Source organism: Gobio gobio, assembly GCF_949357685.1.
Source record: "Gobio gobio genome assembly, chromosome: 2".
In the NCBI taxonomy this organism is placed as follows: domain Eukaryota; kingdom Metazoa; phylum Chordata; class Actinopteri; order Cypriniformes; family Gobionidae; genus Gobio; species Gobio gobio.
The window spans coordinates 2,216,523-2,240,576 of NC_137098.1; the positions used below are offsets into that span (position 1 = coordinate 2,216,523).

Here is a 24,054-nt window from a genome sequence, read left to right on the forward strand (position 1 = left end):
ATATAGAATCAGTATCAAATGAAAAAAAAAACTAAAAACTTTTGCTGTGAATTTACTCACTGAAGTAAAAATGTCCTGCTTGGCTTTATTATATCTGATTCAGCTCAGTCAAAACCCTGGGGAAAAGAGCCCAATCTTTGTCCCAAGTGACAATGAATATGATTGGATGCTTGCCAAGATGTGGGTGAAATCTGCCGACTTCATTGTACACCAGTTGGTCACACACCTTCTCAAGACACATCTGATATCAGAGGTTTTTGAAATGGCCATGTACAGAAAGCTCTCTGCAGTCCATCCTGTATACAAGGTACCTGTCTTGATATTTAGATTCAATGCTAAACTGAAGATTGTGGTTTCATGTTTCAATTTATTAATGAAGGATTGCTGGTTCTGATATCCTTCCCTTTATTTTCAACCATGGTTTAATGTTAACCAAAAACCTCCAGGGATTGACTTGGAAACCACTTTTGCTGTTTCAGGTTATGCTTTTTTAATCAATTTGTATGATTTAATGCACATGTTTATATGTATAATTTCCTTTTTACAGTTACTGAAACCTCATGTTCGTTTCACAATTGCAATCAATTCAGATGCCCGTGAAAAGCTCATCAGTAAAGATGGGGTCTTCAGCAAGGTAGCTTTCCACCTAATTTAATATATCCACACATAAACAGGATCTTGCTAAAATCCAAAGCAATTCTATTCACATTTGATTATTTCGTCTTTGTCTGGCAAGCCATCATTTCTATTTTTGATAGGCAAACGGTGTTAAATCTTCAACATGGCAGGCCTGAACCATTACCTGACTTTTTAGCTTGTGAGATTCTGTCTTTTTGTAGAATGCACACACTTTTATTTCATAGGTTTCATTTTATTTAGTTAGCTGGTGTTTGATTAGTTCCTAATTTTCCCAAACGCAAAAACATGTAACACAATAAAACTTCACCCATAATCCTATGGTACCTTGAGAAGGCTAAATAAGTGCTGAAAATATTTGTGACCAGTCACGGAAAGTAGGGACACAAGTCGGCAGCACAAGTTTCGAGCAAAATGAGAATTAAGCGTTTTTTTGCCGAATCTGTTAGTTGAGATCATGAAGAAGCCTCTCCGTGTTTGAGATAGCAGTATTGGTATATTTAAAAGCATACACTTTGAGGTTGAAATCGCCTTGTTTTTAGGAGATTCTAGCATGCAGCAGAGGCGTGTTTCTCTTTTGTTATTGTCCCGCCCTCTAAGGGAAGCGTGGCTCAGTGTTGCCAAGTCCGCTGTTTTTCATGTCCGCGGGTCGAAGCGACCCCAATTATGTGATATTTAGCCCCGGGAATGTGAATTTTTGTAGGCAACCATGCCAAAAAAACACATATTTTACCCCCTAAAATGCGATTTTTACCGGAGAAGCCCCCCTGAAACGCGATTGGGCTTGTTTTGGGCTAGTTTTGAGTAGCAATTGTGCGGGTTTTGTTGTGAAAACCTGGCAACCCTGGTGGCTGATACACGAGCAGCGAGCAACGAGCAGCTGATACGAAGTGCAAACCTCCCAGATAACACAATGTCTGAAGCAGTAAAGAACCAACACGATCATCTTTCCCTTGTGCAGAAAGAGAGGGCTGAGTACAATGACATGACTGAAAATAAACATACATACAGGTCCTTGAAAGTGCTTGAATTTATTTTGTGCAAGAAGTTTTCTGGAAGAAATTCCATATTATTCTCTCCGGTCCGATAATGTGTTATTTCGCCAACACTTCATGGAATATGCTTGATTTACATTTGTTACTTGCATTTATGCATTACATTAAGTGTTTCCCGCGTGAGGTACTTTGTGTTGTACATTGCCATGATGTTCATACGCGCACAAAACCACTACGCCTCAGTGTTTCACACACACACACCGGGAAATACTGCAAAAATAGACTGGTTACATGAGCCTAAGCTCTTTTGAATAAAATCCATGCAAAAGTTAATATCAGATCATTTTAGAATACAGTATAGGATGTACCGAATATTCTTCAGTTTTATGCAAAACAGAAATATGACAAATAGAATATCAGACCTCTGTCATATGGCCAAAAGTAAAGTCCTTGAAAGGTTCTTGAATTTGAAGTTAACCAAGCTGTGGGAATAATGTATTAACAACTATCCAAACTGTTTTAGACCTAAAAGAGCCTTTCTAGGCCTATGTTACCATAAATGTCAGAGAAAAGTACAGAATCAGACATTTTTTTTTTTCTTATAGAAAATTGTACTTTGCATATTATACTATAAAAATACATAATTATAGTTGATTTTAGTTGATCATAGTTGATCATGACGGTTATCACAGAATCCTGTTAAAAAGTCCCAATGCTACAAAATGAAATCAATTCACCAAGTTTTATGTAGAAAACCAGCAAATAACAAATAAAAAGGTTTTATAAAAAGATAAACTTTTTAAAACTCACTAAATCATTTTTAGTCAAAAAAGATAAATTACTGACATTTACAATGCACATTATCCTTTATTATTAATAGTATGCGGTCCGATTGTAACCATGCATAAATGAGCCCTATTGTTACTCCCAGCAGGTGAGAACAAAATCTTTAGAGGCAAATTTCTCCCTGTTAAGCTTTTTTGAGTGCCTACTTTCAAATGGCCACAACTTCTCCAAATATTATCAGATTTCCATGTTACACATCACTGGAAAGCTTGGAGACTACACTTTCAGAATCTGTAAATAACTCAAAATGCCCCAGAACCGACTTGTGTCCCTCCCTACTCTCCGTGACTGGTCACATTTATGCAAAGATTAACTGAATTCTTGGTATCCAAAGATTAGCAGCATCGAGGTAGCTGGGATGGATAAATTGATGCAAAGTGCCATGAAGACTTTAACCTACGAGTCCCTGTGCTTCCCTGAGGCCATAAAAGCTCGAGGAATGGAAGATCTGCCCAAGTACTATTATAGAGATGATGGCATGAAGATCTGGGAGACAATAAACTGGTATGTAGTAGGGTAGCAACAGTTAGATCCTGTACTACTAGTGCAAAAGTGCAAATTAGTCCACATAAACTCCAATGAAAATGTCATTAATTTGTTAATTTGTCATCTTGTTCTTCCTGTAGTTTTGTTTCTGCTGTGGTCAAGATCTACTATGACAGCGATGAGGCCGTTCAAAACGATACAGAGATTCAAGAATTTTTTAAGGATGTTTCCTTTGGCATGAATAATTCTGACAGTGAGTACAGGTTTAACTTATCAAAGGCCCTGTGTACACCTGGTATTAAGATGTGTTTTGGACGATCACAAGTGGATGATGCTAAATACAGATACTAAATACAAAATACAAACAGGGTCTAAAACTGTCCACTTTCGACCACTTCCAGAGGTAGTCGAACTTATTTGACCGGATTGCTTTCATAGTGTAAATGCCCATTTGGACGAATGCATTTAAACAGCCACAAAAGACGTCTACTCTCCGCCTACTGGCAGAACTCATAAACATTATGGGAAGAGCGCTAGTCAGACGGGATTTAAACTTTGTCGGCTGAAGAGCCAAGTTTGGTTTGAAGATGACGAAAAACATACCAAGCACAATGTTCTCTCATCTTTCCTGATTTCTAACACGCACTCAGAGGTGGTTAGAGTGCCCAAAACTGTACTCAATTAAAAGTAATTACATGTAATAATATTAATAGTTACTTTAGTAAGAGTAAAAAAATAACCAATGAAAAAACTACTCAAGAAGCTAGTTACTAGTTACTTCGGATCATATATTTATACAGTATATATACAACAGTCAAGCCAAAATGTATTCAGACACCTTCAACATGTTCTCACATTATCCCAGTTTATTCTCTATTATTTAGAAAAGGGTAATAAAGTATGACCAGAACTTAGAGTTGTGTCAAAACAAATTCATCTTGATAATGTCAGATAACTTTGATATAAAGGGATGTAATGGATTACAAACAACCAATCGATTGTTAAATTTAACTACACAATTAGATAATACCAATTTAGGTCAACCAATGACCAAGCAATGCTTAATTTTGTTCAGTCTGTGGTGTCAAAGGTTGCATTAGCAATTTAAAAAAAAACACTTAAGCAAAACATGGTCAGGTCAAAGTGTCGGAATAATTTTGGTCCCAAATTTTTTATAAATTTTACTGGTGGTCACTGTATGAATAATTTTTCGGTATGTGTGACAGTTTACTTTATTTTGCTATCCTCACTTACATAAATTAACATTAGTGTCCTGCACACACTAGTAAAACATTATATCTGGTGTCTGAATAATTTTAGTTTTGATTATTTCAAGATTCAAGAGTTTTATTTGTCACATACACAGTTATATACACAATATACAACTGGCAGTGAAATGTAAACAGGTCCGCTCCATGGACAGTGCAAATAACAGTTACAAGAAACACAAGGGGAAATTGAAATAGAAATAGAATAAAATTAGAATAAAAAGTATTAACATACGTAGAATTATAAATAAATCAAGTAAAAGATAAAAATAGGAAATAAGATAAAAATAAAAATATAAAAATAAAAATAAAAATAAAAATAAAAATAAAAATATAAAAATATAAAATAAGTGGATATGATAAGTGAGATAAACTGTAGACTTAAAAATAAGTGGTTAACATAAAATATATATATATATATATAAATATATAAAGAAGTATAATGGATGTGTAAACAGGAGTATGATGTGCAAACAGGTTTATTACAGGTTGTTACGCAGTAACAATAGGAACGTAAAGTGCAGTGCAATGGCAGTATGTGGATGTTAATGTTAAAAAAACTGGATGTTTATGCGTGTGCGGGGTGAAGTGAAGTCACGTGACTGAGTTCAGGAGTCTGATGGCCTGGGGGAAGAAACTCCTCCTGAGTCTTTCAGTCTTTGCCATCAGGCTACGGAAGCGCTTACCAGATGGCAGCAGGGTGAAGTGAGAGTTTGCAGGGTGATTAATGTCTCTGATGATTTTAGTAGCTCTACCTCTGCAGCGTTTGGTGTAGATGTCCTGCAGAGACGGGAGAGCTGAGCCTGAGATGCGCTCGGATAAGCGCACCACTCTTTGCATGGCTTTGCAATCGTGACTGGTGCTGTTCCCGTACCACGCTGTGATGCACTGAGTCAGGACACTTTCTATCGCCCCTCGATAGAAAGTTTTCAGGATGGCTGGAGAAACCCTGAATTTCCTCAGCTGGCGCAGGTGGTACAGTCTTTGCCTGGCTTTTTTCACCTGTGTCTGGATGTGTGTAGTCCAGGTCAGATCCTCGGAGATGTTCACACCCAGGTATTTGGAGCTGTTCACTCTCTCTACCGGTGTCCCGCTGATCATGAGAGGGGAGTATGACCGATGCTGTCTCTTCCTGAAGTCCACAATCAGTTCTTTGGTCTTGTTAACATTCAGAGAGAGACAGTTGTCCTGGCACCATGATGTCAGTTGCTCCACTTCGTCCAAGTATGCCGTCTCATTGTTGTTGGAGATGAGACCCAGGACAACAGTATCATCAGCAAACTTGATGATAGAGGTGGAGCTGTGTGTGGACAAACAGTCATGGGTGTAGAGAGAGTAGAGCAGGGGACTCAGCACACAGCCCTGTGGAGCTCCAACACTCAGGGTGATGGAGGTGGAGGTGAACTGGCCTACTCTCACCGCCTGGGGTCTGCCAGTGAGGAAATCTTCAATCCAGAGGCAGAGAGAAGAATTCAGGCCTAGATCCAGGAGTTTGTGTGTTAGCTTAATGGGAACTATGGTGTTAAAGGCTGAGCTATAGTCAATAAATAGCAGCCTGACATAGTTCCCACTTTTGCTGTCGATGTGAGTGAGGCAGGAGTGAAGGACGTGAGAGATGGCATCTTCAGTCGATCTATTGGGACGATAGGCAAACTGAAGAGGGTCCAAAGTGTCAGGAATGGAGGAGCAAATGTTGTTTTTAATGAGTCTCTCAAAGACCTTCATGACTAAAGATGTGAGAGCCACTGGACGATAGTCATTTAGGCAAGAGGGTTTACTGATCTTAGGTACAGGGATGATGGAGGATCGTTTGAAGGAGGTGGGGACAACAGATGTAGCAAGGGACTCGTTAAATATGGATGTAAAGAGCCCTGCGAGCTGATCAGCACAGGACCGCAGAACACAACCTGAAATACCATCCGGCCCAGCAGCTTTCCTGACATCCACACGTTTGAGTGCCCTCCGAACCTCGTCCTCCGAGACAGAGATCACGTGACTGTTGCTGCTCTGAGGGACTCTCTCTGACGCGTCACTCGCCGGAGTCGCGCTGCCGCGATTACCATCAAAGCGAGCGTAGAAAGAGTTTAACTCGTTCACCAGCAACGGATCAGCTCTCACCTCTGCAGAGGATTTAGTTCCAAAAGCACAGATGGTCCTCAGTCCCTGCCACATCCGCCGGGAGTCGTTGAGTTGGAAATGAGATTCCACTCGGTCTTTATAGCGGAGTTTTACGGCTTTAACGGCGCGCCGGAGGGAGTAACATGAAGCTTTGTACTCCCTCATATCCCCCGTTAGGAGACCGGCATTGTAAGCGATAGTGCGCGTGTTTACTGCAGTGATTATATATTGCCAAACATTTTGTGACCCCTGCCTTTACATGTACATGAGCTTTAATGCAATCCCATTCTTAACCCGTCGGGTTTAATATGGAGTCGGCCCATCCTTTGCAGCTCTAACAGCTACAGCTCTTCTGGGAAGGCTTTCCACAAGGTTTAGGAGTGTGTTTATCAAGATTCTTCTAGAAGCGCATTTGTGAAGTCAGGCACTGATGTTGGACAAGAAGGCCTGGCTCTCATTCTCCACTCTAATTCATCCCAAAGGGGTTCTATCGGGTTGAGGTCAGGACTCTGTGCAGGCCAGTCAAGTTCCTCCACACCAAACTCGCTCATCCCTGTCTTTATGGCGGCACGCTTTACCCCACTGCATCCCATGCTTTGCATTGCACTTGGTGATGGAAACCCATTCCATGAAGCTCTACACACTGTTCTTGAGCTCATCTGAAGGCCACAGGAGTTTGGAGGTCTGGAGCTCTTGACTCTGCAGAAAGTTGGCAACTTCTGTGACCCTCAGCATGCGCTGACCCCGCTCTGTGGTTTCACTTCGTGGCTGAGTTGCTGTTGTTCCCAATTGCTTCCACTTTGTTATAACACCACTAACAGTTGAGCGTGGAACATTTAGTAGTGAGGAAATGTCACGAATGGACTTATTGCACAGGTGTCCACCGATCACGGCCCCACGCTTGAGTTCTCTGAGCTCCTGAGAGCGGCCCATTCTCTCACTAATGTGTGTAGAAGCGTCTGCAGGCCTAGAGCTTGATTTATACACCTGTGGCCATGAAGTGATTGAACACCTGAATTCAGTGATTTGGAGGGCGTCACAATACTTCTGACAATATAGTGTATATATAATATATGTGTGTAAACAATACAATAATGTCTCTGTTACGTATGTAACCCTTGTCCCCAGCTGACCAGCAGTCGTACAGCAACTGTGGTGACAGGACGTGGCGTCTCTGTTCCCTCATTCAGGGAACGAGGGTTACATGCATAACTGAGATGTTCCCTTTCAGTCGGTCACATTCGACATCTCGACAGAACGTACCGAATGGAAGGGGCAGCTGCTATTGCTGAGCAATCCCCCCGTACCTCCTGGGGTGGAATATGGGACAGGGCTTACACCAAGAGAGTTGATCACTGCTGTTTCCGCATGACCCATTCAGTGAGACTATTGAATAACACTGGGAAAGATTGCCCTTCCAAACATTTGGGATCACTGAAGGGATAACAGCATATGGGCACCTAGCCTAGTGCAGGGATCAACCAGTGGGCGTACTTATGAGTGTTAGGCCTGGCGTTGGAAGCTCAGCCGACAGGTGGTGGTGGAGGAACTCAACAGGGTGGGGAACACTACTGGGGCAAAATAGAGCACGTATCCGATCCAAATTCGCAGATGCATTCTGACGTGAATGACTGAAAGGCAACATATTATTATTTAGATACAATTTTATTTATTTAAATGATAATATTAATCATAATTAGATTTTTGCAACAAACACAGAAGGGACAAGCAGTATTTCTGGCATTTCATCTTTAGCCCCAATATCATTGCATGCCCATTGACGTGTCTTCTTCCTTTGTTCTACAAAATGTAATCAAATATATATATATATATATATGCAGGTGTGTAAACTTGTGTCTAAGCAGAGGCATTCCTTTTCAAGACGAACATGTCGCCACCACTGCGCGATACCTACAAATTACCGCGGTTTGGCGGGTGTTCATTTCATACTCTGTTAACATTGGTAACTTATTTAATATATACATTAAGGTATCAAAAAACTGCTAGTGTCATACTATGTAGTAGTGGTTTCGTGTACTTAACGTTATAATCTGTTTGTTGTAAAATATATTACCTGATGAAATCGAATGTAGCTATACCTGTGAAATCGTTCACAGACAGCATACGCAGATACTCAATGTATAAATCGCTGGAAACCAATAGGATGCATTTGCAGATTGGCTTTCAATTGATTGCGAGTCCACGGCCAATTTATTCAACGCTCTTGATGTTCTTCACATACTCTGCACACACTCACAGCATTCGCTGTGTTTCTGCGACTATCACAGCAGAAATTAAAGCTGCTGCTCTCCATGAGTTTTCCTGTCGTCTCCGGTCACGTACATATGTAAATTAGGCAAGCTTATTTTGTCCATTAGATCGAAAGATCTGAAAATGGCCATACATTTACCCGCCCAGACCCTCGAAGAAATCAGGACAGAAGTGGTTAAAAGTGGACAAAAGAGACAGATTAAAACACCAGGTGAAGATGGGAACGTGTCTCCCATGTCTACTTGTGATCTGATCAACCAAAATGCATGATTGATATTCTTGTATATTATATATGCATCTTAGTGTGTATCGAGTCACTTTTAAATGTGTGCACAAGGTAAATGCATACTGCCACTGTTTTACAGAGTTTCAAAAGCCTCTGAAGACTCGAGAGGATTTATCAGAGTATCTGACTGTTGTGATATTCACAGCGTCAGCACAACATTCTGCAGTCAACTTTGGACAGGTGATCATATAATATGAGTGTTAAAGAGTTGCTAGGCAAAATTCTGGATAATATCCTAGTAAACCTTTATTATGTTCCAGTTTGACTGGTATGCCTGCATCCCCAACGGTCCTTCCACCATGCGCAAGCCGCCTCCCGAACAGAAGGGCCAAGTGGACATGAAGTACATTATGGAGAGTCTGCCTAACCTTGAATGTTCCAGCCTGGTTTTTGGAACAGTTTGGGACCTCACTCGGTTCCAGAAGAAGGAGGTTTGACATCTGAATTGGATATACTTTCCTCTTGAAATAGTAGAGAACATGTTAACAGCCGACACTGTAAAATCTTATTAGACTAACTTAAAAAAAGCATGCAAACCAAAGAAGAAGTGAAATGGGAATAGTATGTAGTACTGACAAATGCTTAGTTAGTATAGTTTACTTACACAAGCGTACTTGATCATTTACTTTAGATTTACTCTTGACTTAGTATAACTACCATTGTGGTAACCAGTGTTTTGATGCTAATGGTTGAAGTCTGTGTTTGACTAAAGCACAGTCAATTGCAAGATATTGTCACAAAAATAAAGGAATTATATCAACCCAATTAAAATTCACAGTTCACAGGATATTTATGACATAAGTGTTAGCAATAAAATTGTAAAAAGAAAACTAAACTGAGGCTTTAGTCAGAAGTTATGTCACCTTTTAAAAGCAACCTATTTATTACTTCAACCTATTTATTACTTTGGTGTTGTTGCAGCGCTGCATCAATAGGAAGACAATTACAATAATATCAATATAGTTCAAAGTGCCCAACCAAAAACCACACTGATCACCATAAAGGTGACTTTCTTTTTTCTTTTTCTTTTTTGGAAAATCAACATCAGATTATGAAGTCATCTTATGTTATGTTCTCAGATTTTTCAGTTGTATTGACAATTCAACATTCAAGATGGTTTTGGGAAATGAATGCAACTAAAGATAACTGCAGTGGATGAAATGGGTGAAACGTCTAGTAAGAATTGACCCGCCTCAAAAAAAAAAAATTTTTCCCTTGACAGCTTAAACCAATCAATTAATCTTAACTTGGGTTTTAAACAAGGCATAGTATGTTAATAGTAGGACTGGCAATAGATTCAAACATTTTAATCACGATTAATCACACCTTTGTTGTGCAATCAATCGTGATTAATCGCACGCTTATCGTGAAATTAAGCATACACCATTTATCTTTTTAAACACATTAATTTTGTCATAATTTTCTATATCCAAAGTAAACAATCAGATTGAAGGGCGATTCTCACAAAACTGTATTTTCTGCAAGCTTCAGGGATCACTGGAGACTCCAAAAGGACACCAAATATAAGGAGTTCATATAATTCTATATAAGAAATGTATAAACACCTTAGCACCCATGAAAACAAAAAACAGTACAGAAAAAAAAACTTTACAGAATTCACAGTGTATAGTATGTGTACAGAGCAACAACAACGAGATTGTTTTCATTTTAGACATTTTATGTAAAATGTAAATATAAAGCTGCGATACCGAACAGAACCACACAGAGACGCCAAAAAAACTCCTAAATCAACCGCTTTGAGGGCATTAAGTCATTGTAGGAGTAACTGAATAACGCCTCGGTTACGACTGTAACCTCGGTTCCCTGAAGAGGGAACGAGCGTTGCATCGAATGACGCTATGGGGAACGCTTGCGTGATGAAGTCATGAAGCACATGTGAAATCAGTCCAATAGTGTGAGGGAACGTCAGAGGCGGATGACGTCATGAACCAGGAAGTATAAAGCCTGCCAAAACAAAGCCGCGCTAGCTTCGAAAGTCTGAAGTAGTCGCTTTGACAGGCATGTAGGAGATATGGCAGGACGATGCAACGCTCGTTCCCTCTTCAGGGAACCGAGGTTACAGTCGTAACCGAGGCGTTCCCTTTCAAGGGAACTCCCGTTGCATCGAATGACGCTATGGGGAACGTTAATACCAACGCCACCATAGCGAGACGTGCCTGTCCAGTGTGAAAAAGCAGCACTAGGACGACAAAACCCCAGACCCTGGTGTAGAGTCCAAGTCCAAAGAGTAGAACCTGACGAATGTATGCGGTGAGGACCAACCCGCCGCATCACTAACGTCCTGCAGAGCCACTCCTGAAATAAGGGCCTTAGAGGCCGCCATACTCCTAGTAGAGTGGGACCGGACGGCCAAGGGAGAAGGCCGTCCGACCGACTCATAAGCCAGTGAGATAGTCTCAACCACCCACTTGCTCATTCTTTGCTTAGATGCTGGGGACCCCTTGTTGGGGGGCCCGAAGCACACGAACAGTTGTTCTGTTTTACGCCACAGGGCAGCTCTGTGGACATACGCATCTAAAGCCCTCACAGGGCAAAGCAAATTATTTTTCTCCTGGTCCGGATTGAGGAGAGGTGGAGGACAGAAGGCCTGAAGAATAATAGATCTAGCTACGTTAGTAGGGACCTTAGGAATATAACCTGGCCTAGGATGAAGGAAAGCCTTGACCATGCCAGGTGCAAACTCCAAGCACGAGGGTGCAACAGAAAGAGCCTGAAGATCTCCTATCCTCTTAAGAGATGAAATAGCAAGGAGGAACAGAGTTTTTAAAGTCAGAAACTTAGCCTGAACCTCTTCCAGCGGCTCAAAGGGAGCCTGGGACAGGCCCTGGAGGACCGTAGCCAGGTCCCACGCCGGCACCCTGGTGCGAACTACAGGCCTCAGCCTCAAAGTACCACGAAGGAAACGAGACACCAACGGATCTTTACCCACAGATAACCCACCCAGAAGAGTGTGGTAAGCACCAATGGCCGCCACATACACTTTCAATGTGGAGGGGGATAGACCTGCATTAAACCGTTCCTGCAGGAACTCCAGCACTGTACCAACCGGGCAGTTAACTGGGTCCTGGTGACGGCTACTACACCAAGAAGTGAACACTGTCCATTTCAGAACGTAAAGCTTCCTCGTGGATGGAGCTCTGGAGTGAAGAATGGTATCTACAACCTCGGTTGAAAGACCCGACCTTATGAGCTGGGCCCCCTCAGAGGCCACGCCCATAGATTCCATAGTTCTGGATGGGGGTGGAATATTGACCCCTCTGCTTGGGACAGAAGGTCCCTCCTGACCGGCAACTGGAGTGGATGCCCGTCAAGGAGCGACACTACATTGGGAAACCATGCCCTGCCCGGCCAATGCGGGGCTATCAGAATAAGGCGCACTTGGTCCCTGCGAACTATCTCCAGAACTTCCGGGAGCAGAGCGATCGGGGGAAAAGCATACAGGCGCAGCCTCGGCCACGCCTGTACCATAGCATCCAGCCCCAGCGGAGCTGGATGCGTGAGGGAGAACCAGAGTGGACAGTGAGACGTCTCTCGAGACGCAAACAGATCCACTTGAGCCCGGCCGAACACCCTCCAAATCTGCTCCACCACCTCGGGGTGGAGCCTCCATTCCCCGGGCCTCAGCCCCTGCCTCGACAGGACGTCTGCTCCTATATTCTGGGCCCCAATGATATAAGCCGCTCTGAGGGAGAGGAACTTCCCCTGAGACCACAGGAGGATCTGGCGTGCCAACTTGCATAGCGGACGTGAACGCAGACCCCCCTGGTGATTTATATAGGCGACCACCGATGTGTTGTCTGTACGAACCAGCACATGCTGGCCCCTGAGGTCTGTGAGGAAATTCTTGAGGGCAAGAAACACCGCCAACATCTCCAGGCGATTGATGTGCCACGAGAGATGGTGGTCTCCCCACAGACCCTGAGCTGAGCGACCCTCCAGGACCGCTCCCCAGCCTGTGAGAGAAGCATCTGTCATTAGCATCTTGCGACGACCAGAAGCTCCCAACACAGGACCCTGGGACAGGAACCAAGGTTTCTTCCACATAACCAGGGCACGTAAGCAGCGCCGCGTGACCCTGATCATGCGAAAGGGGTTGCCCCTCGGGGAAAACCCTTTGGTTCTGAGCCACCACTGTAGGGGTCTCATGTACAGCAGTCCAAAAGGTATCACGTTGGATGCTGCTGCCATCAGACCCAGAATTCTTTGAAACTGTTTTATAGTGAGTGACTGGTCTAGTTTTACTCTCTTTACTGCTGACAGTATAGACTCTATCCGTGCCGGTGACAGGCGCGCCTGCATCGACACTGAATCCCATACCACGCCTAGAAAAGTGGTCCTCTGAAGTGGAGAAAGCACACTCTTTTTGGCGTTCAGCCGTAACCCCAACTCCTTCATGTGAGCGAGAACGACATCTCGATGCCGAACCGCTACCTGATGCGAATGAGCTAGAATCAACCAATCGTCGATGTAATTCATGATACGAATCCCCTGCAGGCACATAGGCGCCAGGGCTGCATCTACGCATAAGTGCGGGGTGAAAGTGCTAGACCGAATGGAAGAACTCTGTATTGGTATGCTTTCCCTCCGAAAGCAAACCTCAGGAACTTCCTGTGATATGGAAGGATGGAAATGTGGAAATATGCGTCCTTGAGATCTATCGTGACAAACCAGTCCTCGGACCTGATCTGTGGCACGATTTGTCTCAAGGTTAACATCTTGAACTTGAGTTGCATGACTGCCTCGTTCAGCACCCGAAGATCTAAAATGGGACGCAGACCCCCATCCTTCTTTGGAACTATGAAGTACCGGCTGTAAAACCCGGCTTCCCTGTCTGAGTGAGGTACATATTCTATGGCCCCTTTCTCTAACAGGGCTTTTACTTCTTGTTCCATTACCAGAACCTGCTCGGGGCCCACCACTGTGGGTAGGACCCCCATAAACCTGGGCGGGCGAGACCCGAACTGTATTTGATACCCTTTTTCTATAGTGTGCAGGACCCAACGAGAAACATTTGGCAGTAGCTTCCACGCTGCCAAGAAGTTTTCTAGAGGTACCATCCTCTCGAGAATGGCTTCTGGTTTTTGTTGAACTGTCAGAACGGTGCCCTGTAACGGCGAACCGGCAGGGAACACCTGAACTGACTGCTCTAGGACCCTCCTTGGAGGGGGCATGCAGCCCAGGACCACTACATTTCTGGGTGGACCCTGGGATACACACTCTTGGGAGACCGCTGCGCCCTGTAACACCAGAGGTGGCAGGGTTGGCAGACCGACCTCCAGAGGGCGCCGAAGGGAGACAGGCACCGTATAATGAGGTGTACACTGCTTCCCTTCGGGGAGGAACGCCCCCATAATCCTGACCCCTCGGGCGTCAGGACCTTTTCCCCGCAGCCTTCTTGGAAGTAATGACGGTCCGCAGATCCGTCTTACCCCTCGAAGGCTGCGGCAGATTGCGCTTCCCGTGTCCCCAATCTTTCTGAGGGGGAGCACGGGAAGCCACACTCTGTTTCTGAGTGGCACGGTATGAAGAGCTGGCTTTTGATGTTTGGGGCTGCTCTCTGTGATCGGCAGCCCCAGTGAAATGTGAGCGGCGGGGGAGGAGCTTCTGGAACGCGACCGTCTGTTTGGATGCCTCCTGGAACCTCTCAACAACAGCATTAACTGTGTTGCCGAAGAGGCCCGAAGGAGACACGGGCGCGTCCATCAGAAAGTTCTTATCTTTCTCCTTAATCGAACTGAGATTCAGCCAGAGATGTCTCTCAGTAGCCACCAAGGCTGCCATGGAGCGGCCGATTGATTTAGCCGTCTCCTTGGTAGCCCTAAGAGACAAATCTGTGGCCCGACGTAGCTCACACACTACTTCGGGCCCAATTCCCCCACCCTCATCAATATCACTAATAATTCAGCCTGGTAGGCCTGCAACAGCGACATGGTGTGTAAGCATGCTGCAGCCTGACCAGAAGCTGAATAAGCCTTACCCACTAGAGCAGATGTTGTGCGAACTGGCTTAGTGGGTAATGCCGGGGCCTATAGGGAAGATGCCGAATCAGGGGATAAATAGCTCGCTAAATTATCTTCTATTTTGGGCATCTCCCCATAACCGTGCTCTTTATAGTTTAATATAGTGGAATAGTTTGATGTTTGTGCACTATACACCCTATATACACCCTATATGAAAATGGTTTCTCCCATGATCTCGACACCTCAGTGTGGAGATCAGGGAAAAACGGCAGACCCCGGCGTTGAGGTTGTGATCGAGTCGGTAGATAACGTTCGTCCAACTTGCTTTTTGAACGAACGTCCTGCTTATCAGCGGGCCAATCAATGTTTAATCGCTCTACAGCCCGTGTCACAACCTCAACTAGCTCTTCAAATACTTGTGACTGAGGTGGCGAATCCTCTATTTCTCTGACACTAACACTTTCCAGATCCTCAGAACTGGAAAGCTGCATCAGAGGTGCCTCAATCGGGGCGGAAGAAACCGCAGCGCGTGCTTCCAAACCCAGAGAAAAGGCACTGGATCTATCAGGTGAAGGAAGAGATAAGGCTGGGCCCGTCTCTATCCTCGCTGATACATCCATTTGCGAACCCCAGGACTGTGATCGCCGCTGTGCCTCAGCAGCAGCAGGACCAGAGCCCTGAGGAACGTGAGCCTGAACGTCCTCGCGAAAGAACGCCAGGCGGGATCGGAGTGTCCGTAAAGGAAGCACCTCGCAGTGCTCACAGCCAGCGCCCTCGAGCGCTGACCGTGCATGCTCCTCTCCCAAACAAGCAACACAAAGAATGTGTGTGTCCCCACCCGTAATGAAACGAGGGCAAGGGTGAACACACACTCTAAACTGCTGCTTATCCGCCATAGTGTTGTTTAAAGTTATTTTACTGAACTAGAAAAACACTGAATCACTGATCACACAAAGCGCTACTGAAGACAACAGAAGCTAGCGCGGCTTTGTTTTGGCAGGCTTTATACTTCCTGGTTCATGACGTCATCTGCCTCTGACGTTCCCTCACACTATTGGACTGATTTCACATGTGCTTCATGACTTCATCAGGCAAGCGTTCCCCATAGCGTCATTCGATGCAACGGGAGTTCCCTTGAAAGGGAACTTGGTTTATTTCGAGTCAGAAGAAGAGTTAGACACGTTAAAAATGGAACAACTTTAGATGGATGGATTAGTGCTAAACAGTAAACTGCAGTTTGACCGGTTCACTAAAAAGAGCCAGTTCAAAAGAATGATTTGTTCGCGTACTGGACATCACTAACATATACATGACAAATCAAACATTATCCTTCCTGAATGTGTGTGTGGAAACAACGTGAATGTACTGAAATGTGTCATGAATGGAGCTCTCAGTGATTGAGACTGCTGTGAGTCACCAACATTGCGCTCTTCAGAAACAATGGCAGAGTACAACAGAGCTTGTGTTTTAAAGCAAAGCACCCATTGAAATGAATGATTCGCTAAAACGTGATGTGAGTCTCTATTCTCTCTGATATATCTAATGTGATCAGCCTGTCCTTCTTTGCAAGGGGGTAATCCAGCCCCCGGAAAGCGTACCTTCCATAGGGGCAGCCATTGCTAACCAAGCCATCACTTGCTGTTAGCATCCCATTGATTTCCATTCATTTTAGCCTCACTTTTACAGTGAATAACTTTACATCTGAGGCGTTTAAAGTCTCCATTTGTCCATTGTTTATTTCTAAAGAAACACGACAATGTATAAAAGGCTCCATTACCTTGTATCTTACACTATCGCCCCGTAGAAGCTGTTTTTGTAAAAAATAGGCTAACGATTGCATCATAACCACGCGACTCTGTCGCATAGTAGAGAAATTACCGTATAGACAGGAGGAGAAGCTCACAGGCAATCTTTTGCTGTCTATGAGGCAATCGGGGGGACGTGGAGGCATAAAGTCCAATAAAGTCAAGGGAGAAGCATGGGGAGAAGCCCATAGAGAGCCAAAAGCACCAGGACAAAATATTTTAACAACGTATTTCAGATTTCACTTTGCACAACTACTAGAAGACATTCTAGTCCCCGTCGAAGCCTATGGGGTCGCTGTGTCCATTTCTTTTACTGTCTATCCTTCTTTGCATTAGCACTGTTTTGGACTGTTTGAATGAATTTGTTTACTGGATAACTGAACACTTTCCCAGAGTTTAACTGCTTAAAATGGCCTTATCACAAACAGAGAAGCAGAATCGGGTTAAAGAATGGAAATGTCCTCCTCCAGGGTTACAGGTGCTGTAGATGTTCAGTGTGATTGTGATAAACTCCAGACTTCTAAGATCAAATAACTGCGTGACGAAAAGTACGTTAACGTACTTCTGTAATTTATTTGCGTTAATTGCGTTAAATATTTTTTTTTAATTTAGAATTTAAATTAATCGCACGTGTTAACACATTAAAGTTGACAGCCCTAGTTAATAGATTTTTATAATTAAGTGAAGACATTAAGTAAAGTTAACTAAAGTTAGTTAGAAGATAATTGTGACTTTTTATCTCACAATTGCGAGTTTACAGGTTGCAATTCTGGTTTATATCACCCAATTTTGAAACTCCGAGGGGGGGGAGTTTGAATTGTGAGAAACAATTACCTTTTTTTTGTGGCAGAAACAAGCTTCCATAATAAAGAGCATCAAGGTATGAGTTAAAAAAAGTAGAAGTTTTTAAAAATCTATGTGGGCTCAAATATTATTAATAATATCCATATTTTAAAATTAGGAAGAGTTCAGTTAACTCATACTAATGTTATCAGCTTACTGTAATACATTTCCACCTACTTCACATAAACGTAGATTCAAATTGGAAATTCATATCAACACTTAAATCCCCAATTTTTTCCTGGGATGTTTTATAAGCTTGTCTAATGTAATGACAGTAACCAAGGGGGCGGAGCTTAGAGAAGGGTCAGTTTACCTTGTAAACAGAAAGAAAGATGTTGTTATTCTCTCTGAAGAAATTACTTTTTTTCCAGCTGTTCTTAGGCATGTATCCAGAGATGTGCTTCACAGAGCAACCAGTGAAAGAAGCCATCGAGAATTTCCAAATTAACCTACATGAGGTGACCAACAGCATCAAGAGCCGGAATGAGGGATTGACAACAAAGTATTCTTATTTGTCCCCAAACAAAATCCCCAACAGTGTTGCAATTTGAGAAAATACTTGTAGTGTTTACGACCAATGTGTGCTTGACATAGAAAGACAGAAGAACAGCTCTACTTAAAATATCAAGTATTGTAAAACACAGAGCATTCTGCCTTTTGAGGCAATCTTTAGAAATTATGTTTGATTAATGCTTCTTGTATTTGACTCTGTCGTTGGGAAATAATATTACTTTGTAAAGCCATCTGTGCACGTATGTGTCTTATCTGAGGGAAAGAAGAACAGTTTATTTGGCTATGCTTTCAAAGAGCACACATAAGCTTGTGTTATAACCAATTTATTATTGTCTTTCTTTTTTATCCTTTTCTTTTTTCATATAAACTTGCATATTCATATATCCATACTGTGGTATTCATTTACTCATCTTTTGATTCATTTATTCATATTTGTTATTACATATATTGTTTAGATCATTAGATCATAAACTATTTTAGATTTATTTTACCTTACAGATATATTGCGATCTTTCATCTATATTGATTTTCCACTGATTCTCTTATATACGCATGTTTTGCAGTTGTTGTGTGACTTACATTAGATTCATTTCTTTTGGTATGAGGGAGGGTTTTCTGATAGAGGTCAGCTGATAAAGAATTGATTTTATGGATGTGAAATATGTTTAATGAATGCTGTAAAGGAGTTGTTTTGAGATTGTGAACATGCACAGCACTTCAAATAGTTGCTACATTTGTTTTTCTTTTTTTCTCATAATAAAGAAATCTTTAATAAAATAAAGAGAAATAATGTTTTCATTACATCTTATATTAAGATATTGTTTTCTTTGTGATCTCATGACAACTTTTTTCTTTGATCCCTGCCATCTTCTAAATATTTTCTGTAGCTTTATCAGTGAATTATGCCAGGCCATATAGTCATTAATTCATTTTTATCTGTTCAACTATATCTGCCATGTTTGAAAATGCTATAAGAGAACTTTTCTGTGAACAAATGCAATAATCAAATTAACTGCTGGATCAGTGGGGAACTTTGGTGCATTTCTTTTTGTAACTTAAAAAAAAAAAAAACGTTTTTACCCCTTGTGAAAAAGTACACTTACGTTTATTGGTTGCATACTTGAAATCGATACACTTAAATGTAAATATTAAATAAGTCACATTGGTGCACTGCACACTCTAAAAAAAGCTGTGTTAAAAACATCCATTTATGGGTTATTTGGCAACCCAGCGCTGGGTAAAATATTGGACAGAAGGCAAGGCAAGGCAAGGCAAGGCAAGTTTATTTGTATAGCACATTTCATACACAGTGGCAATTCAAAGTGCTTTACACAGAAATGAAATAAAAATATTACAGTTATAATAGGAATTAAAAGAAATAAAAAATAAAGAAAACATTGAAAGATAAAAATAAAGAGTATAATTAAAAATAAAAATAAGAACAGGGTTAAATTTAAGCATATAAATTAAAATGCAAGCAGTTCGGACAAAGCACGTACAGTGGCACAGTGCTCATTCTGTAAATGCACAGCTGAACAAATGTGTTTTGAGTCTGGATTTGAAAGTGGCTACTGTTTGAGCACATCTGATCTGGTCAGGAAGCTGGTTCCAGCTACGGCTGGCATAATAGCTAAAAGCAGACTCTCCTTGCTTTGAGTGAACCCTTGGTATTTCTAACTGACTTGATCCTGATGATCTGAGTGATCTGTTGGGTTTGTATTTAATCAGCATATCTGCAATGTATTGAGGTCCTAGGTCATTGAGTGATTTATATACAAGTAATAGCACTTTAAAATCGATCCTAAATGTAACTGGAAGCCAGTGTAAAGATCTGAGGACTGGTGTGATATGGTCATATTTTCTGGTTCTGCTCAGGATCCTGGCAGCAGCGTTCTGTATGAGCTGCAGCTGTCTAATGGTCTTTTTGGGAAGGCCGGTGAGGAGACCATTACAATAGTCCACCCTACTGGTAATAAAAGCATGAACGAGTTTCTCTAAGTCTTGCCTGGAAACAAAGCATCTAATTCTTGATATGTTTTTGAGATGATAGTAAGCGGATTTAGTTATTGCTTTGACATGACTATTGAAACTCAGGTCTGACTCCAAAATCACACCAAGATTCCTGACTTGATTTTTTGATTTCAGGCCTTTAGCCTCAAGATATGCATTCACCTTGAGAATTTCATCTTTGTTTCCAAATGTAGTAATTTCAGTTTTGTCTTTGTTTAACTGAAGAAAGTTTTGGCACATCCAACTGTTAACTTCATCAATGCATTTACATAGAGAGTCAATGGGGCTGTAGTCATTAGGTGATAGGGCTAAGTAGATCTGGGTGTCGTCAGCATAGCTGTGGTAAGCCATTTTGTTATTTTTCATTATTTGGCTCAGTGGCAGCATATACAGGTTGAATAGTAGTGGTGCAAGAATTGACCCTTGTGGGACTCCGCATGTCATGGATGTCCACTCAGACTTATGGTCACCTATACTCACATAATAACCTCTCCCTTCTAAGTATGACCTGAACCATTTGAGGACCATTCCAGAAAGCCCAACCCAATTTTCTAGCCTGTCAAGAAGTATGTTGTGGTCAACAGTGTCGAATGCAGCACTGAGGTCCAGTAGTACCAGAATTGATGTTTTGCCTGTATCTGTATTGAGGCGAATATCATTTATAATCTTTATGAGCGCTGTCTCTGTGCTGTGATGCGGTCGGAAACCAGATTGAAAATGGTCAAAGTATCCGTTTGAGTTCAAGAATTTGTTCAGCTGACTGAAAACAACTTTTTCAATGATCTTGCCTATGAAGGGGAGATTTGAGATTGGTCTGTAGTTGCTCAATATGGAGTTATCCAGATTTCTCTTTTTCAGGAGAGGCTTTACTACTGCGGTTTTTAGGGAGTTTGGAAAAGTCCCAGAAAGAAGTGAGGAGTTTACAACTCCTAGGAGATCTGCTTCTAAACAGTTAAACACACTTTTGAAAAAAGAAGTGGGGAGTGTGTCAAGGGCGCAGGTTGATGTTTTAAGGTGCTGTACTGTTTCTTCTAAAATTTTACCATCAATTGCTTCGAAATCAGTCATAGTAACTTTCTGAGGCTGTGGTCTGATCTGATTCACCCCAGAGAAACTCAAGGATGTGCTGATCGCATTTCTGATATTAATGATTTTCTCGGAGAAGAAGGAGGCAAACTCACTGCATTTGCTGTCTGAGAGCATTTCACTGGGAATGTGACTCGGGGGGTTTGTTAGTCTCTCTACAGTAGCAAAAAGAGTGCGTGTGTTGTTTATGTTTCTGTTTATAATATTTGAAAAGAAAGTCTGTCTAGCTTTGCCTAGTTCCACATTGAAAGCACGAAGACTGTCTTTATAGATCTTATAATGGACTACAAGTTTTGTCTTTCGCCACATGCGTTCCGATTTCCTGCATTGTCTTTTCATTAATTGCACTGCTGTTGAGTTTCTCCAGGGTGCTTTTTGTTTGCCACTCTTTTTCCTGGCTTTTACAGGAGCAATATCATCAATTACACCCTTAATTTTTGAGTTAAAAGAGTCAAGGAGAAAATCAACAGAGTCTGCAGATATGCTTGGTGTTAGAGATATAGCCTTCATAAACAGCACACTAGTGTTCTCATTTAAGCATCTCTTTTTGACAGAGACAGATCTAGTTTCAATGGCAGGAGAGATTGATATATCAAAGAAAATACAGAAATGATCAGACAGTGCCACATCCTTAATAACTATTGATGAAATGTTTAGCCCCTTACTGATAAGTAAATCTAAAGTGTGTCCACGATCATGTGTGGGTCCGTGAACATGTTGTGTCAAATCAAAAGTGTTAAGAACAGTCATGAGATCTTTTGTTGTACTGGATTCAGCATTGTCAATGTGAATGTTAAAATCCCCAGCAATAGCAAAACAGTCATACTCAGATGAGATTGCTGATAACAGCTCTGTAAAGTCATCAATAAAGGCCGGAGAATATTTCGGAGGCCTATAAATAATGATAAGCAGGATGCGTGGTGCACCTTTTAGCACAATGCCCAGATATTCTAGAGACAAATAGTCACCAAATGATACTTGCTTACATTGATAAACATCTTTAAATAGAGCTGCGACCCCCCCCCCCCCTTCTGACTGGTCTGCAGACACTCATAAAAGTAAAGTTAGGAGGGGCTATTTCATTGAGGACTGTTGCACTGTAGCTGTCTTCTAGCCACGTTTCATTTAGAAGCAAAAAATCTAGGTTGTTTGTGGATATTAAGTCGTTGACTAGAAATGATTTGTTTTTAAGTGAACGGATGTTTAAGAGTGCTAACTTAACAGTATTAATTTTAATTTTTTCCCCCATAGTAATCTTAGTTTGACAATTAACAGGCAGCAGATTAGATGGGTTTGCCATACGGCCTGAGAAAGCCTTGGACTTTCTATCACGTAACAGAACAGAAATAGAGAAAGATAGAGACACACTGGGCTCACGCATGTTTTGTAAATATTTGATAAGATTGCTGGTGACTTTGCGAGGACCCAGAACACGTCACTGAGAGCTGGTATCAGTTGTTTTTGGTGCAGATGGAGGAGGGTGTGTGCCCTGACGTTGTGACCGAAGAAATCTCACAGGAGGAGGGGCAGAGCGAGCTGGGCCCACAGTCTTTGGTGGTTGTGGGCCTTGACGCTTTTTGGTTGATATCTGGGGGCTCGCAGCGATCGAGTATGATTGTCTGTTTCCAGTATAAACAAAATCCATTTTCTCTGTGAAGCTCAGAGGCGGGGATGCTGTAGAGCGGAATAACATGTCTGGTGAGGGGGGCTGTTTCTCTGGTGTTACCGGAAGCTGCAATATGTTATCGTCCGGTTCAAGGAGTGACATTTCTTCCAGCCTATTGCTTATATTACATATAAGTTTTAAAATTTCACCAGTGTCACTCCTGATGGTCCCCATTTTTACCAGTGCCTCCACAGACTCCACAGTATGGGCTGAGATGTTACTGTTTAGTGCCTCGATCTGTGTCATTTGGACCAGTTCTAATTCGTCACAGTCTATCTGTGGTGAGCTCTGAGGGCGGGGCTCAGCTGGGAGTGTGTCCATGAGAAGTGGTTGTTGTGGCTGCGTGGTGTTATCATTGTCCTTGTGGGGTGTATCAACCGCGTGTCCATTCAGATGCTGAAATGAAGTCCTGTGATCGTACTTTACTGGTGTGTGTGTGCCATCCAGGTTGAGTGGGTTAGCACACACAGCTGAAGGATGATGAAGGGAAAAATAAATATTGTCCTTTAGCACTCTTGCACCGAGTTTGTTTGGGTAGAGGCCATTTGATGTAAACAGTTGTCTCTGACTCCAGAAGAGATTAAAATTGTCGATAAAGTTCACTCCCTTCATGTTGCAGGTTTTTTGCAGCCATGTATTAAGCCCAAGTAGCCGTGAAAACCTATTTGTTCCTTTTGCTGGAAGTGGTCCACTGATGAACGGCTGAACTTTCAGTTTTCTAAGTGTTTCAAAAAGTTCATTAAAATCCCTCTTGAGGAGTTCTGACTCCTCTCTCTGAATATCGTTCTTTCCCACATGAATGATGAGTCGATTTGCAGTCTTGTGTTTCATCAGAATGTTCTTAAGTTCCCTGTTGACATCAGAAACTGTTGCTTGTGGAAGGCAGCATGTAGTTGTATCCCTGCTGCTAATGTTTCTGATTGTTGAGTCCCCCACTATGAGAGTCCTGGGCTCGGCTGCGCTCTGAGCTGAGGGCCGCTGTCTGCTTGACCTTGAGCGCCTGTTAGCATTAGTGTTAGCTGCGGGCTGATTCAATCTGTGTTCGGTCACATTTATCACGTTTGGGGATTCCTCACCCACATTCATTAGCACTTCAAATCTGTTTTCAAGATGTATATTTGGTGGTAGAAAACTAGTGTTTGCAATCCTTGTGTCTAGGGGTAGAGCATGCTAATGCGTCAATATGTGATGCTCGTGACAATCTGATGTCTCGAGTGCCTTTGGGTCTCGCTCCCTGTTTGTTC

At 42.3% G+C, this 24,054-nt stretch overlaps 1 protein-coding gene across 1 annotated transcript in view; it reads left to right on the forward strand.

Moving 5' to 3' along the window:
* Positions 1-18,855, forward strand: part of LOC307119562 (polyunsaturated fatty acid 5-lipoxygenase-like) — a 58,642-nt gene extending 39,787 nt beyond the window's left edge. The window contains exons 8-14 of the mRNA XM_079805904.1: positions 104-307; positions 548-634; positions 2,812-2,981; positions 3,104-3,216; positions 8,986-9,086; positions 9,167-9,337; positions 17,907-18,855. Coding sequence (XP_079662030.1) covers positions 104-307; positions 548-634; positions 2,812-2,981; positions 3,104-3,216; positions 8,986-9,086; positions 9,167-9,337; positions 17,907-18,086 — 1,026 coding nt within the window. The 3' untranslated portion in view covers positions 18,087-18,855. The remainder of the gene's footprint in view (positions 1-103; positions 308-547; positions 635-2,811; positions 2,982-3,103; positions 3,217-8,985; positions 9,087-9,166; positions 9,338-17,906) is intronic.
* The last annotated feature ends 5,199 nt before the right edge of the window (positions 18,856-24,054 follow it).